General features: G+C 37.9%; 1 protein-coding gene across 1 annotated transcript in view; it reads right to left on the bottom strand.

Annotated features, from left to right (window-relative positions):
* Positions 1-2,938: 2,938 nt before the first annotated feature.
* Positions 2,939-14,259, bottom strand: part of pemt (phosphatidylethanolamine N-methyltransferase) — a 58,814-nt gene continuing 47,493 nt past the window's right edge. The window contains exons 6-7 of the mRNA XM_068305609.1: positions 6,892-6,966; positions 2,939-4,240 (exon numbers count right to left, since the gene is read on the bottom strand). Coding sequence (XP_068161710.1) covers positions 4,186-4,240; positions 6,892-6,966 — 130 coding nt within the window. The 3' untranslated portion in view covers positions 2,939-4,185. The remainder of the gene's footprint in view (positions 4,241-6,891; positions 6,967-14,259) is intronic.

Below are 14,259 nucleotides of genomic sequence, written 5' to 3'. Positions count from 1 at the left end.
ACCGATGCACTGTAGTGGAAGAAGCAGCCCAGAGGAGAGTGGAAAAGCAAACAATCCAGACGGCGAGCAAATGAGACTTCTGCCAGGAAGCTCATAAAAATCAAAAGGGGGCAGGGGGGGACGTGGATCAGGCGTGGAGATGTAATGTCAGACACAAAAAGGCTCCAAACATTTTTTAAAAATTTAAATCAATCTAAATCTTACCAGCTTCACATTAGGACTAGTTACCGCTAAACTTTTATTTCTTCATTTCACACAGAAAATCTTTTCCTTGTAAATGCAGGAAGCACAAGAATCAGGAAGCACATGTAACATACACGCAAATCTGTGTGTGTGTGTTACATGTTTATGTTGTAAAAACACAGGCATGATACACATTCATTGGGTGGCAGTAGCTCAGACCACCAGGTCTTGTCTGGTGGTGGTTGCAGCTTTGTGCCATACATCACGTGTACAAACGCGGCATCAGTCATTTCTTCTGAAGCAAATTAAAAAAATTATTTCCACTAAAAATTTGCAGGATTCGAGGGTCAACTTGGTGTCAGCCTTACTCATTTCCTCCTGTAATACAGTGGCTTAAATATTATCTGAATCTGCCACCAGCCTCATGTTTGTAGATTTTTCTACACCAACGTGTCAACTGACTTTAGTGAACTTTAAAACATTGTGTCGCCGTCTGGCTGGAATTTTAGCTGCAAAAGTTGTGAAAAAAATCTTCCGAAATATAAATGAGATTATTTGCAGTGTTTGAATAACACTGCAGACCTAGGACACGCTGGAGGGACTATGTCTCTCGGATGGCCTGGGAACTCCCCGGGATTCCCCCGGAGGAGCTGGAGGAGGTGTCTGGGGACAGGAAGTATGGGCATCCCTCCTGAGACAGTTGCCCCCGCGACCCGGCCCCGGATAAGCGGTTGAAGATGGACAGATAAATAATACCGTAGTTATTAGTTTTTACTTATTTGTTTAGCCTTTATTTAACCAATAATCTGTCACAAGAGATACCTGGCCAAGACGAGCGGTGGCACGAAGTTTCACATAATATCAAGTCACATAACTGGATGGGATTCATAGGTAACACTGCCATCTTGAACACATTTAGGGTCATTTAACCTAACATCTGATTGCAAGTTGTTCCAAGACTCACGCACAGACTTGCAACAAGTCCTGATAAGTGAGATAGAGAATTCCAGATTTCTGGGTCAAAGTGAGAAGATAAATAAGAGGGAATGTTGCCAATGAGGGCAGATTTTAAATGATTCAAGTTGATTTCATGCTGAAAATCAATATTAACAATGACAACAACAAAATGCAAAATGAAATTGCAGAAATCACATTACTATTTGAGTTCAAAGCATTGATACAGACGCGACATGACGAGACATCTCAGCATCGGTCCATTTTTTGTGGGTGGTGAGGCAAAAACATTCTTTAGACTAAACAAGCAAACTCACAGATGTGGTTTCAGGAATAACCAGACTACTGTTTCACACCAGTTAAACTTTTCAGAGGGAAATGAAGCTCATATGAGACTGATGATTCAGAATCCCAAACAGCTGACCTAGATTGTCGCATGAATGCAGCGCAAAACAAACAGCGACTAAATTATTCCTAAAAGAATAACATAACAACAATTTCAGCGACCACTTACTAAAACATGGGATTTGTAACAGATGCTTTGTGCGCTGAGGCTTCTGTTTGTGTAGATCTGCAGGTTTTTCATGTTTGACAGCATCCGCTTGGAGAAATTATTCACAGATCAGGGGAAATTACGTGGGCAGAACTGAATGTGATGTACCTGGCATCCCTCAGAGTAGTTGTGTTTGGAACAACAACCCTTTGAATGAGACAGACATCACAAATTGCCCAAAAATGCAGAGGAACAAGTTTAAATCAAAGTCATTAATTTGTGGTTACCCGCCTACTGTGATGTATTTTTTTTCTTTAAATTAGGGAAATATTCAGGGTTTATTTTACTTCCTGTTTTATTCTGCAATTACTCTACTCAGGCATCACATTTACTGAGATTATTCTGGGGTTTTTTTTTCATTCCATCCCCAAAAATGAAGTGGAAAGACAGGATTTGGGCCAGAATAGACCCCATCATTGTCTTAATATTAATTTTCACATTTCTCAAGTGTTGATGAGTAATAGTCATGTAAGAACATAACGTAGAGAATAACAGAGACGTTCCAACGTTGTGTACTGATGTGGACAAACCACAGCCGGTAGTTAAAGATCCAAGGATGATTATTATCAGGCTCTGAAATAATTAGTACCAGGATCAGGAATGAAAATAGAAACCGCAAAAAAACAGTCAAATATTAAAGTACATGATAAACATCCTGTTAGTCAGCATTAGTAAATCTATAACATAAATGTGGCTCGGCGGTGCACTGGTGTCATTCCCGGAGTGTCCCTCTCACCCAGAAGTCAGCTGGGATAGCCTCAAGCGACCCCTGTGACCCGCAAACGTGGAAGAAGCGGATAAGAAGATCAATGAATGAATGAAGGACTGAATGAATCAATATAAATGTGCGTGTGACAAAAGGAAGGGTGTCAGAGTAGTCTATCTGCTGAGGTACAATCTAACAGCTTTGACCTAAGATGGATAAATGGATGGTTCTAAACATTAAAAAATAAATAAAAAATAAATATATATAAATATATATATATATATATTTATATATACTGTATATGGTGGCTGTACCACCTCAGTTTTAGAAATCTGAAAATGGAGATTCACATTTTTTATTGCCAGTTAGTTCATGGATACGTTATAGAAGCCGTTCAAATGTGTTTAATATCAGGCACCGCTGACATTGTCGGACTCACCTCACTAAAAGCAACCCCCCAACAACAATGTCCTGCAAGAGGTAGAAATGCATTCATTAGCAACCATCCTGTCTTGAAAGACAGACTCCTCTGAATCTTGAGTCATTCATTCCTTTATTACATAAAAAATATTCCATTAATGCATCAGCAGGCAGTGCTGAACTGCTCAGTTTGAATGATTTACATACGAGTACAAATCTGTTATTTAAGAAGAATCAGTCATAATCTATAGTTCAACATTAAATATCTGTTAATAATTACAACAAAGGCTCCTTGATGTGTCCAGAAATGAACTAAAGTGAGTCATGAACACCTTCAACATTTCAACACCTTCTTCATGGTATGTCTGGCATATTTTTAACAGCAGCCAGTCCATTCAGCACAGTATGATCACTAAGGGTCATATAGGATTTCATTATAAAGAGTAGAGGAAGAACCGCTGAAAAAACATCTTGAAATGGAGCGTTTGCATAGTTGCGATCCAATAATAACACAGTGGCTTTAGCTCAGTACAGATTCTGGGGCAAATCAGAAAAAGAACACAAGAAATAATATCACAACATTTCAGAAGTGACAAATAAGATAACAAATTAAAAGGAGCATATTGTAAATATTACGTGTACAAACATGTTTTTTCTGCATGTTTCCTCCAGGATGTCAAGAGCAAATCTACATTCCCTCTGTAACGTTACAAGATGCTAATCGACTCTTGTATCTAGAAAACATGGAACACTCATGAAACGTGGCTGCGTCGTGATTTCAGAAATGTTTTCAGTTAAGGTGAATGGATTTCTCGTTTTCTGTTACGGATCATCTTTAAGGTTTACGATGGCGGGCTGTGTATTCTTATTATACACACAGTAGAAATCCAATCTATACAGGTATAAAGGAGTTAAAAGATGCTGATGCTTCTCTATGTCTACACCTGCAGCACATATCCAGCTTAACTTTCCAGTTTAGCATAGGATTATGGAACGTGAAGACATCTATGGGAAATGATTTTACTGAGATTACGTGACCGTGCTAAACTAATCATCGCGGCCAATCAACTCCATACATAAATCACACGCCTGAAATGAGAAAGTGAAATTCACAATGACTTTGACTCGCGGCCTTCATCCAGTCCAGTGCGTCGTTAATGTGGTAAATGAAGAAAAATGGTTCCGTGTAGCTTCCGCGTTCATTAGCAGCGTGACTGCATTCGTAGAATCCACGCCGGATGTGGATCAATCATCAAACACGTTGTTGAGTCTGTCTGCTGTCCAGTCTTTCTGTCCTTGTGACAGGATGGGAGACCACAGCCTGACCAGCAGCAGGAAGCAACCGGGAAGGTGGAGGGGTGGGGGGTGATTATTCATGCTTTTGGCGCTGACTCCTGTCTTGATAGATCTGTCCGGTGAATGGTCTGTAAATACAGCAGAACAAACATATTATGGGACAATAAATCAGAGACTAGAACGCCGTACCACTCGGTGCCAGGAACGTGTGTGTGTGTGTGTGTGTGTGTGTGTTGAATTGTGTGCAAATGATAGAAGGATCCCCCGTGTCTCCACATGCTCTTCTACCCTGTTGCACATGGATGCACACATACAATACCTTCCCATCACCAACCCCTGTGTCAAGCATAACATTTATAGGAGAGGATAGCTCTCTTTTTCCTGTGTAATTCAGGGAATTACATTTTAATTGTGGACAGCACGCCCCTAAAACAATTTGAAACACGCATATAAGAAATTAATAATGCATTCTAGCCTTCTGTTTTATTTGGTAGGAATATTTTATAATGATCATTCTCTGAAATCCGTCCACAAAGGTGCTTTTCGTAAATCAAAACAATCGGCCAAAATCCATAGATCACATGGGGTTAAACCCATACTTGGAAAGGACTTTGAATCTGTGCCTCCTTCTGTACACGCATGACAAAGTCTAACATGAGATATGACAGAATATCTTATTGCTTTGTGGGTAACCTAACTTTAAAATGAAAAAAGGGTGTAAAAAAAACAGTTTTAAATCGGAATTTTTACCATTTCTTTTTTGCTCCATGCATGAATGGATCGAAAGAAAAAAAAGAAAAGATGAAGAAATAAAAAGCACCTGGCATACCCAAAAAAATACAGTCCGATATACATCAGGATCAATAATTATAACTCAGTCCTTTAAAAAGTTAACAGTCATTTGCAGAGTGTTTCTGTTGTGAGAAGACAGAGAACAGGAGCTAAGCTGAATAAAAAGGAGGAATAAAAACGTGGTAGTGACATCGTTTGTCTCATGAGAAAGAGAGGCCGAGGGATTTCATAATTGATAGCAAGAGATTCCAAGTCTTTCTTTGGTGTCAGCGCTACATCACACTTTGGATCACAAGCTAAAAAAAGCTGCAGTTTCACTGCAGGACTTATGACTCCTAATGTGGATCCTGCATGCAGCCCACCTGTGTCTCTGACCCACTACAGCCGCAGTGTGAGGTCACATCTGACCGGATGCCTCTCTAGACTCACAATTTACCGAAATGAGATGATTCAGGATTCAAAACTAAAAATTCTAGCACCCGAGTTTCCTTCAATTAACAGTTGAGATGAGAGGACATAATTGTGGATCAGTTGTGTTGCATATTACGTTGACAGTGTGTATTAATGTTTGACATTTTCAGAAAGGCACATTTCTGACAGAGCCCAATCTAACCACTTTTCCCTTTCTGAGTCAAACGTGACTTTTCAGTGTGCTCATGATTGAGGCCACTTTGAGCTTGATAAAAATGTCTGCAATTTTTTTTTTCTTCTCATGTTGAAGGAGAGATGAGCAAGAGGATGTGAATAAAAATGGAAATAAGCTTCAGCATCCTGTTGAGGAAGGATGTGTCCAACAAGAGAACATGCCACCCATCATACCTTGCAGATTTATGTTTGGACATCACTGATATTGTGTGTGTGTGTGTGTGTGTGTGTGTGTGTGTGTGTGTGTGTGTGTGTGTGTGTGTGTGTGTGTGTGTGTGTGTGTGTGTGTGTGTGTGTGTGTGTGTGTGTGTGTGTGTGTGTGTGTGTGTGTGTGTGTGTGTGTGTGTGTGTGTGTGTGCTCATGTAATGTAGGTCAGTTCATCGTATGTGGATGATGTAATGTTTTCTCTTGCACTTGTTCCTACAGTTCAGGTGAAAACTTTAGGTTCTAATAGGAGCATGTTGTGCATATTTCTCATAAAAATATGTTTATCATATTTGTATCATCCTTATGATGCATTAACTGTTATGCTGCTCTGGTAAGGTTCCTCACACATTTAATACAACAGACTTAACAAGAAAGGCTGCTGCTGCCCCATTGTGAGCACTTACGTAGTCACAGCATGTAGCTCGTATATGCTGGTGTGTGTGCGTGTTTTAGTACACAAGTGTCTGCATGGCCAAGTGTCCATAATTAGGTCACCCGTAATTGTTTTCTCATTTTTTGGTGCATCTCATAATTTGCATGGAGGAGCAGGAGGAGAATGATGTGACAGGACTGAGGCTTTTAATTTAAGGAAATAGGAAGAAGTCAATATGCCCGTCTCTTAAAAGCCTCTTCTGCACGTGGGCTTTCAGAAAAACGCCTGCATGAATATCCTGCAAAAATAAATGGATATATGCAATGAAAGCCGACAGAAAGAGGGAGACAGATTGAAGTAGAAAGGATTTAATTTATGTGATGGTCTTGTCTATAAAAAAGGTAAAAAAAAAAAAAAAAAAGTACAGTAAAAAGTAAAATATGAAATGAGTACGAAGTATGAATAAGGAGTGAATGAATAATGGATCCACTATAAAAAAGTGCCTTTGAATGTCTAGAAAAATGCTATATAAACCTAATCCATTATTATTATATTATTATTATTATTATTATTATTATTATTATTATTAAAGTAAAAATAAGTAAACATCAGTCACCTTGCAGGTGAGCAACAGCTCATGAGCACGATGGGGACTTAAATGAAGGTACCCCTGTATACAATTACAGACAGAAAACTACAGATATCCCAACATGCAGCAGTTTACTTTAATAAAAAGAGGGCTGACATAAAGCAGCACTTACCCCTCAAATGTTATTGCCACCTTGTAAGTCACAGCTACTACTGCAGTCAGAATCAGACCAACTGGACTGGCGCCACTGAAGAAAGGGAAGAGGATAAAGGTGAGACACAGTGAGGGGTCCAGGGTATAATATATAAGGGGTACGGGGATCACAACAGAAGAAAGAATTTTACATCTGCTAAATATACCAATAAAAGGAGGAATGAGTTTGAATCCGCTGGACCGAGACAAGCGATGAGCTGAAGAACAAACAGACTTTTCTATAAAATGATTAATGGTATAGTCATCAAAAATAAAAATGAAAAATTAAAGTGTGAAAAATAGCTTTTCTGGATCAAAATGTCTAAACTATACCAGTTAATTTTTTTTTTCCAGTTGTGTACTTATATGTGTACAGTATCAAAATTGACAACAAACTTCAAACCTAGACAACTGCAGACTTCTTTTAAAGTAAGAGTATTGAATGGTCTTCTGTGGCCATAGCAACCAGGAAAAGTGAAAGACGCTGGCTGAATACAACTTGACATCATGCAGTGGGAGTTTAACCTTGAAGACAACAATTCCCATAATCCACTGATAAAGATATATTCTGTTAATAGTGAGAGACCCCCCGCAGATGAAATTACCCATGGTGGATTCAAAACACACACACTCACACACACATACATTTGAAGAAAACACTCTGCAGCTTGTCCTTTCAATGGAGAGAAAACTACGACACACTGACCTGCAAAAACCTGCTGACAAATTGACAAAGTGACACACATTTATTTTATCAAAGGAAATAAGGGCAAAGGATGCCTTTTTTGTGACGAGTAACAGAGTAACTTATTGCTATTATCCGAACTCATCGAAAACACAAATTGCAAGTAGTTCATCATGTCATGCCTTTCATTACAAAACGAAAAGAGGCATAATCAGACCCGAACAATTTCACACTTGAGCCATTTACGACTGATTTCCTTATGAGGTTATGAAACATCCACCATGACCCACATACAGATTCAGGCAGGAGACACAAGCAGAAAGAAAAAGAGTCCAGTTACATTCAGCACAGGTTCTGCACATTCAGAAAAAAAAAAAAGGACAATGGGCAACGTTAGACAGTAAAAAGGATGTTGTAGCGAGTTATTCAACCTCTAAATTACTTCCTGGCATTTCCACCGATATGTAGCTGGGAGGATTGAAAGGCATTCAAATGGATTTGTGTATGAATGACTATTGTGTCTGAATCCTTCATGAAAAATCACATTATTGTCATTAACACTAAATAATAACTAATGATAGCGAACATGAGTCTAAATCCAAGGAGTAGGTTTCCAGGGCAAAGCTATTAGCTGGTAGAATTACACTACCTATGAAGTGACATCATCATAGTCGTTGTGCGTTGTTTTATTCCAATGATCCCACAATCCAACATACGATTAAGGGCAGTTGCACAACGTTAGGTATTTTGTTTGCAAAAAAAGGGTTATCTGTAAAAAAGTGAATCAAATGTCAAGGTACAATAACTTTTTGTGAAGGTTTCTTGTTATGTGATACTCCTTTCTTTCTCAAACTAGGTCAGGTGATGCAGGACGTGTGATGTCCAGAGTTGATTCGACTGTCTTTGAATCGTTCTGAACGTCACAGGAGTCGCAGAAAGCTGGATTGTAGCAGCGCCACATTCTGTCTGGACCATCTTCATATTGATTTCAGGGTTGCTGCCTCCTACACATATAATTCTGTCATATTATGAGTTCCTTCTGTCCATAGCTGATAAAAGACGAATAAGCAAAAAACAACGTGTTGAGTCTTTATGATTTTAGATTTTGTGTCGGTCACATAAAGATAGATAACAGTATTCTCAACATTCACCTACTTCAAACTTCAAATCAAACTTCAGCAGCTGATTGTGACTCACAAATAAAATGCAAGTGGAATCCTTGAATTTCATGTAATATTCTTTATTATTACTGTCCCATGTAATTTTCTTTTGCTGAACTGGTAAATTATTTATTGGACGCTGATTCTAAGAAATTAGTGTTTTATTGTTTTATTCTTGACATTGTCAGTGACAGAAAAAATAAATGTCAGTGTCATGACAAAAATCTTTTAATTTATTTTTTTAATGAATAAATTAGACATGAAAATATTCTGAACAGCCCCAGCTTCATGTGAGTTAATGATCACCTGAATAAATCATTGCTGATGTCCATGCTGTCACCTAAATCTGAGGCCGTTCTGATGAATATGTCCTGTTAGTGTTTCCATATGTGCTGTCTGTGTGAATCAGCCTGCAGATGCTCATGTCTTTGCAGCATGTCCATACAGACATTGAACAGGTGGGAAAAACAATATTTACACACTCAGTCTTTCAGCAAAGGCTTTTTTTTTGTCGCATTAAAAAACGCTCTAATTTCCAATAGACTAAAAATTAAAACCTAAATTAAATGCAAGTCCTCAATTTGTCAACATGGTGAAAGAAGTTCAAGGTGTGGTTTTCACTGGTACTTAATAGGAAACCAGATATGATGAAAAAGAGCACAAGCCAACAAAAGATGAGACCTTTATTATATGGGGAACAAGGATATGTAGGTCAAATATCAGCTATATTTAGAAGGTTATTCAAGTTCTATATTTATTGACAAAATACACCATTTATCAGTTGTTTCTTCTTTTTTTTCATTTCGGCTTTTCCCTTCAGGGGTCGCCACAGCGAATCAATTGCCTCCATCTAACCCTGTCTTCTGCATTTATCAGTTGCTTATATATATATAAAATATAATATAATAATATTTTATGATATAATATGTAACATAATAACGTATAATATTATATATCTATATTGAATAAATATTATATAGCATAAATATTATTATATAGCAATATATATATATATATATACAGTATATATATTATATATGATAAAATTGTTTATATGATTTGTCCATTTATCAGTTGTTTACAAACTAAAAAATGTCTAAATAGCTCAATAAACCATATGTTATGCACGTTTACACGCTGTTGACTGCTCTGGTCTCAAAATGATTTCTCTGGGAATTAATCAGGTGAGTGTGACAACCTCCAGAAAGATGCAGGAGAACCTGGAGATCCACTTTAATAAAAAGGTTTCCAGCGTTCTATGAGAAAGAAATAGGAAACCCAGAGCATCGCTGAGCCACCGCCAGGCTTCACAGCAGGTCGGGTCTTCTTCTCGACTTCATTATTCCTTCTCCAGACTGTCAACCGATTCAAAACAGTTCCAGGTGTCTTTACAGCTCAACCAAACTTCACTTTTTTATCTAGGCCATTTTGGTGCTGACTTTCCTCGTGCTTTTAGGTCAGCAGTGACGAACGTTTCGCAGTTCTTATGTAAATGTAAGCCTTAAAAGAAAATAACAACTTCATCTGTACAGTTAAAGGCGCTCTCTGAAGGTTGGCTTACTTTTGCAAATGAGTGTCTTATGAAAGATGGTATTGAGGCGTGAATCATTTAGCGACCACAGCTGTTAGGATTTTGCATTGAATGTAGAAAAGAAAACCTGCATGAACAACACAAACCTTTCTCATGCAGCTGATGCTTGTGTTGTGTAAGTATCCTGATTATCACTTCCTATGACATCAGCGCTGGATTTCAAACTGAGCGAAGTAAGTCCCCCCCCCCCACAATAACTGGGTTAATGACATGCATTCAAACTCCTGGTCTCTTTGTTAGTGTGGCAAATAACGCAAACACACACTTCCTGAATTGACGAGTAGTAAAACAGGTTGCATGTGCGTGAAGTGAAAAACCACAGAAGGCACTCGAACAGACAATTGAGAAAAATAATACAGTGGCAAGAAAACCAGCACACGTGCACGTCTCTCTCTCACACACACACACACACACACACACACACACACACACACACACACACACACACACACACACACACACACACACACACACACACACACACTGATCAGAGTGAATGCATTTCTTTGTACAGTATGTCTTATTGTGTGTGAAGTTGAAGAATGAGAGGAGGAATAAAAAACTGACCTAGTTTTGTGAAAATGGACAGAATAAAGTGAACTTCCAAGATATACCTCGTCTTACACAAAACACCTACACATCTTTCTTCATTTCATCACGTCATGTTTTCCTGTTCGAACTCCTCCAGCCCACCGTGCTTTCCAATGGGAGTCTCTGGTGAACGATGGTGAAAATATGTTCATTTCAGACATACATGTACAGATCCACATGTCGGGTGTATGTATGTGCATCCAGACAGATGTCTGCTTCATTAGCAGCTACATGCGTCACTGCGTCCACCAGCTAATCGCTAACATTCCCTTCAGTCTGATGCACGGCTGGAAACAACTTTTCTCATTACATGTAATCATTTGCTCAATTGCTACTTGTTAGACTGATTACTTTTAGATTTAGATTGACTGCTTTGGTAAATGCAGAGATGTAATGGTGTGTAGACATAAATTGTGTTTATATTCTGTCATTGGTATACACAGGATTTATATTGTGTACCTGCCTTTAACAGGACACAAATTTCACAAATTTATGTCAAAATACGCCATCAACAGTCCGGAGTAAAGTTAGGATGCAGGTTTTTTTTTTCAATTACAGTGGAACACATGACCCACTGAACGGATGGATGGATGATTGAAGCCTTTCACCACTTTTACAAGGTCTTTCTTGGTATTATATGTATCATATATTTGTTATTCTTAACTTTACTCTAATGATTAATTTGCATTTTATCTTCAGAGGTTCTATATTATTATGATTATCAATATGTTTTAGTCATTTCTACTTTATTCTCAAATTTATGTTTGTCATCTATTCCTTAATTTATGTTTCTTTCTGTAATTTTAGGCACTTTGTTGAGGTAAATTCTTTGTTGGAAAGAACTCGGAGATTCATTCACTTTATGAAAGATGCTGTACAAGAAATTACTACTAAAATTATAATTCATTCATTCATTCATTTTCCAACCACTTCATCCGCTGTAGCGGGTCACGGGGAGCTGGAGCCTATCCCAGCTGACTAAGGGCATAAGGCGGGGGAAACTCCGGGCGCAACGCCAGTACACTGCAGTATTAATAATAATAATGATTATTATTATTAATAAGAATAACAATTAATAATGAATTTAAATTAGCAATAATAATTAATAATATTACTTATTATATTATAATTATTAATTATTATTATTATATTATGGTTAATAATAATAATTATTATTATATTATAATAATTATTTTGGTGGAACCATACTTAAAACTAATTACTGTACTTGCGTTTTATGTGAGACCCCTTGAAACCCTTTCAAGACCCACGAGGGCCCCCAGAATCCACAAAGATTAACTTGAGGTATTTCATCAGTGACTGTATCTCCGTATCAGGCCACGTAAACTCACAGTAAAAAATTCTCTTTGATTTACTGTGATTCCCCTACAGGCTCAGTGATCACTTTGACATGGGACAAAACTATAACTGTAAAATCTATAAGTCACACGTATGCATGTCTATGAATAAAGGAAGAGAAACACTGCTCTAATCCTGATAACCATTAGCACCTGGAGGAAGGAGCCCCTGGAGGAGGAGACCTTCAGGAGGAGGAGGCGGTGATTACTGACCTTTTACAGATGGCTGTGACACCACAGGGAGTTAATATAGCATAATAAATAACACTGGTAGCCGACTGTTAACACAACTGGAGCTCACATTTTGACATTCTGTAACAATCATGGTGGTCTCCTCTGTGTTGTGTTTGTTGACCTCCACCTCAAGGATAAACGGGTGTAGTAGGGAAGGACGGGTCGGATGGATAATAGGAACCTAAGCCCTGAAGATACATGCTGCTCGGTAAAATGTCACTATATTTGACATTAAAAGATAAATATCCCTAGCTTCCACTAAGTCTTCACCTGCTTCAACACTTCTAAGCTTTATTAAGCTCATGTGTCATGTCTAGTGAGGAAATTTATACTGCATTAAAGGTTTACATATTTTACTAAAATAGTAATTGGAATAACCTTTAAAAAAGCTGGATCCACAGGATGTAGATTGATTTTCCTTCGTTCTCTCTTACTTGTCTCGCTGGGAGATGACGTCAACCAACAATTTATCATGAAACTGTCATATGTTTGAAATAGGGAGAATTCTCGTACTATCGATAGAAGAGCATGACGCATTCAGCATCTCAATAAGAGGTAAAATTCCAAAAATGTCTTCCTTTGATTGAGCGGTGTTTAGTAGTGCTGCACCTATAATTTGAAATACACATGCAGTAATGATGAAATTTAGGTTAAGACAAGAGAATCTGGGGTTTGTATAAGAAAAAAAAAAGGATCTGCTAAAAATATCTGCTCTATCACTTTCCTCCTGGAAAGGCCATTAAAATTAAAGCACGTTAATGATTTTAAATAAAATTCAGCTAATAATAAATTAATGTTTGATGTTTTTATGTAATTTACTTTTTAAAAATTATTTATCCTTCCGTTGGCCAGGAGAATTCCACTGAAACACAAGTTCTCTTCCTCCAGTGTGTCCTGGATGAAGTTAGCAGCCTAGTTATAAACAGTAAGAAGAAATGTACAAAATAAATAATTAAATTCATTAATATCATGACACATTCCCTCATTGGTCAAACTTATGGAAAAAAATGACACGTTTCCTTAAGGGCAAAATTAATAATAATTATAATAATAATAATAGTAATAATAATAATAATACACATATTGACAATGACACATAATTTTCAATATGTGATATTAATGTTATTAGATTCCTTTTAAATGTGCTTAATATTTAAAGTTACAAACATAATGAGTTCACCAGCTGATGATCATGCTATTTTATGTGATTAGCTAACAACAGGGCACAGTGAGGACACACAGCTAACATGATAGGAGTTACATTAGACCGCTACTCTGACAGGTTTCCCTCTGTCAAATGATGGCTCTTGTTTTATACTCCCATCATCCTCTCATCCAGGCTCCCTGCTGCCCAATGCCGTCCCATCTTCTCTCCACCCTGACTGCCTTGACCTGCATCCCATTATCCCATCTCCTGGTGTATTTAGTCTGTGCTCCCCGACGCTCAAGTGCCACTTCACGACATTCCCTCCTGTCTTCTCTTACAGCATTTTACTAGCAATTTTTGGAGTGTGTTCCGGTTTTGATCCTGCCTGATTTTGACTTAGCCCAATGGATTTGAAAAGTTTGCTTATTTTTTGGCTACTTGTGTTCTGAACTTTTCTTCAGAAAAGCCACCAGTTTTTTCATACAACACAATGATTGAGTCATGCATCATGGTCCTATTTCCTGTTGTCCCAGCAGTTGCCCTGTTGTCCCATTCGGGTCACGGCACCAGGCGGCAGTGTCT

This window comes from Antennarius striatus, chromosome 21, assembly GCF_040054535.1.
Source record: "Antennarius striatus isolate MH-2024 chromosome 21, ASM4005453v1, whole genome shotgun sequence".
Classification (NCBI taxonomy): domain Eukaryota; kingdom Metazoa; phylum Chordata; class Actinopteri; order Lophiiformes; family Antennariidae; genus Antennarius; species Antennarius striatus.
This window is presented reverse-complemented; position numbering and strand designations above follow the sequence as displayed.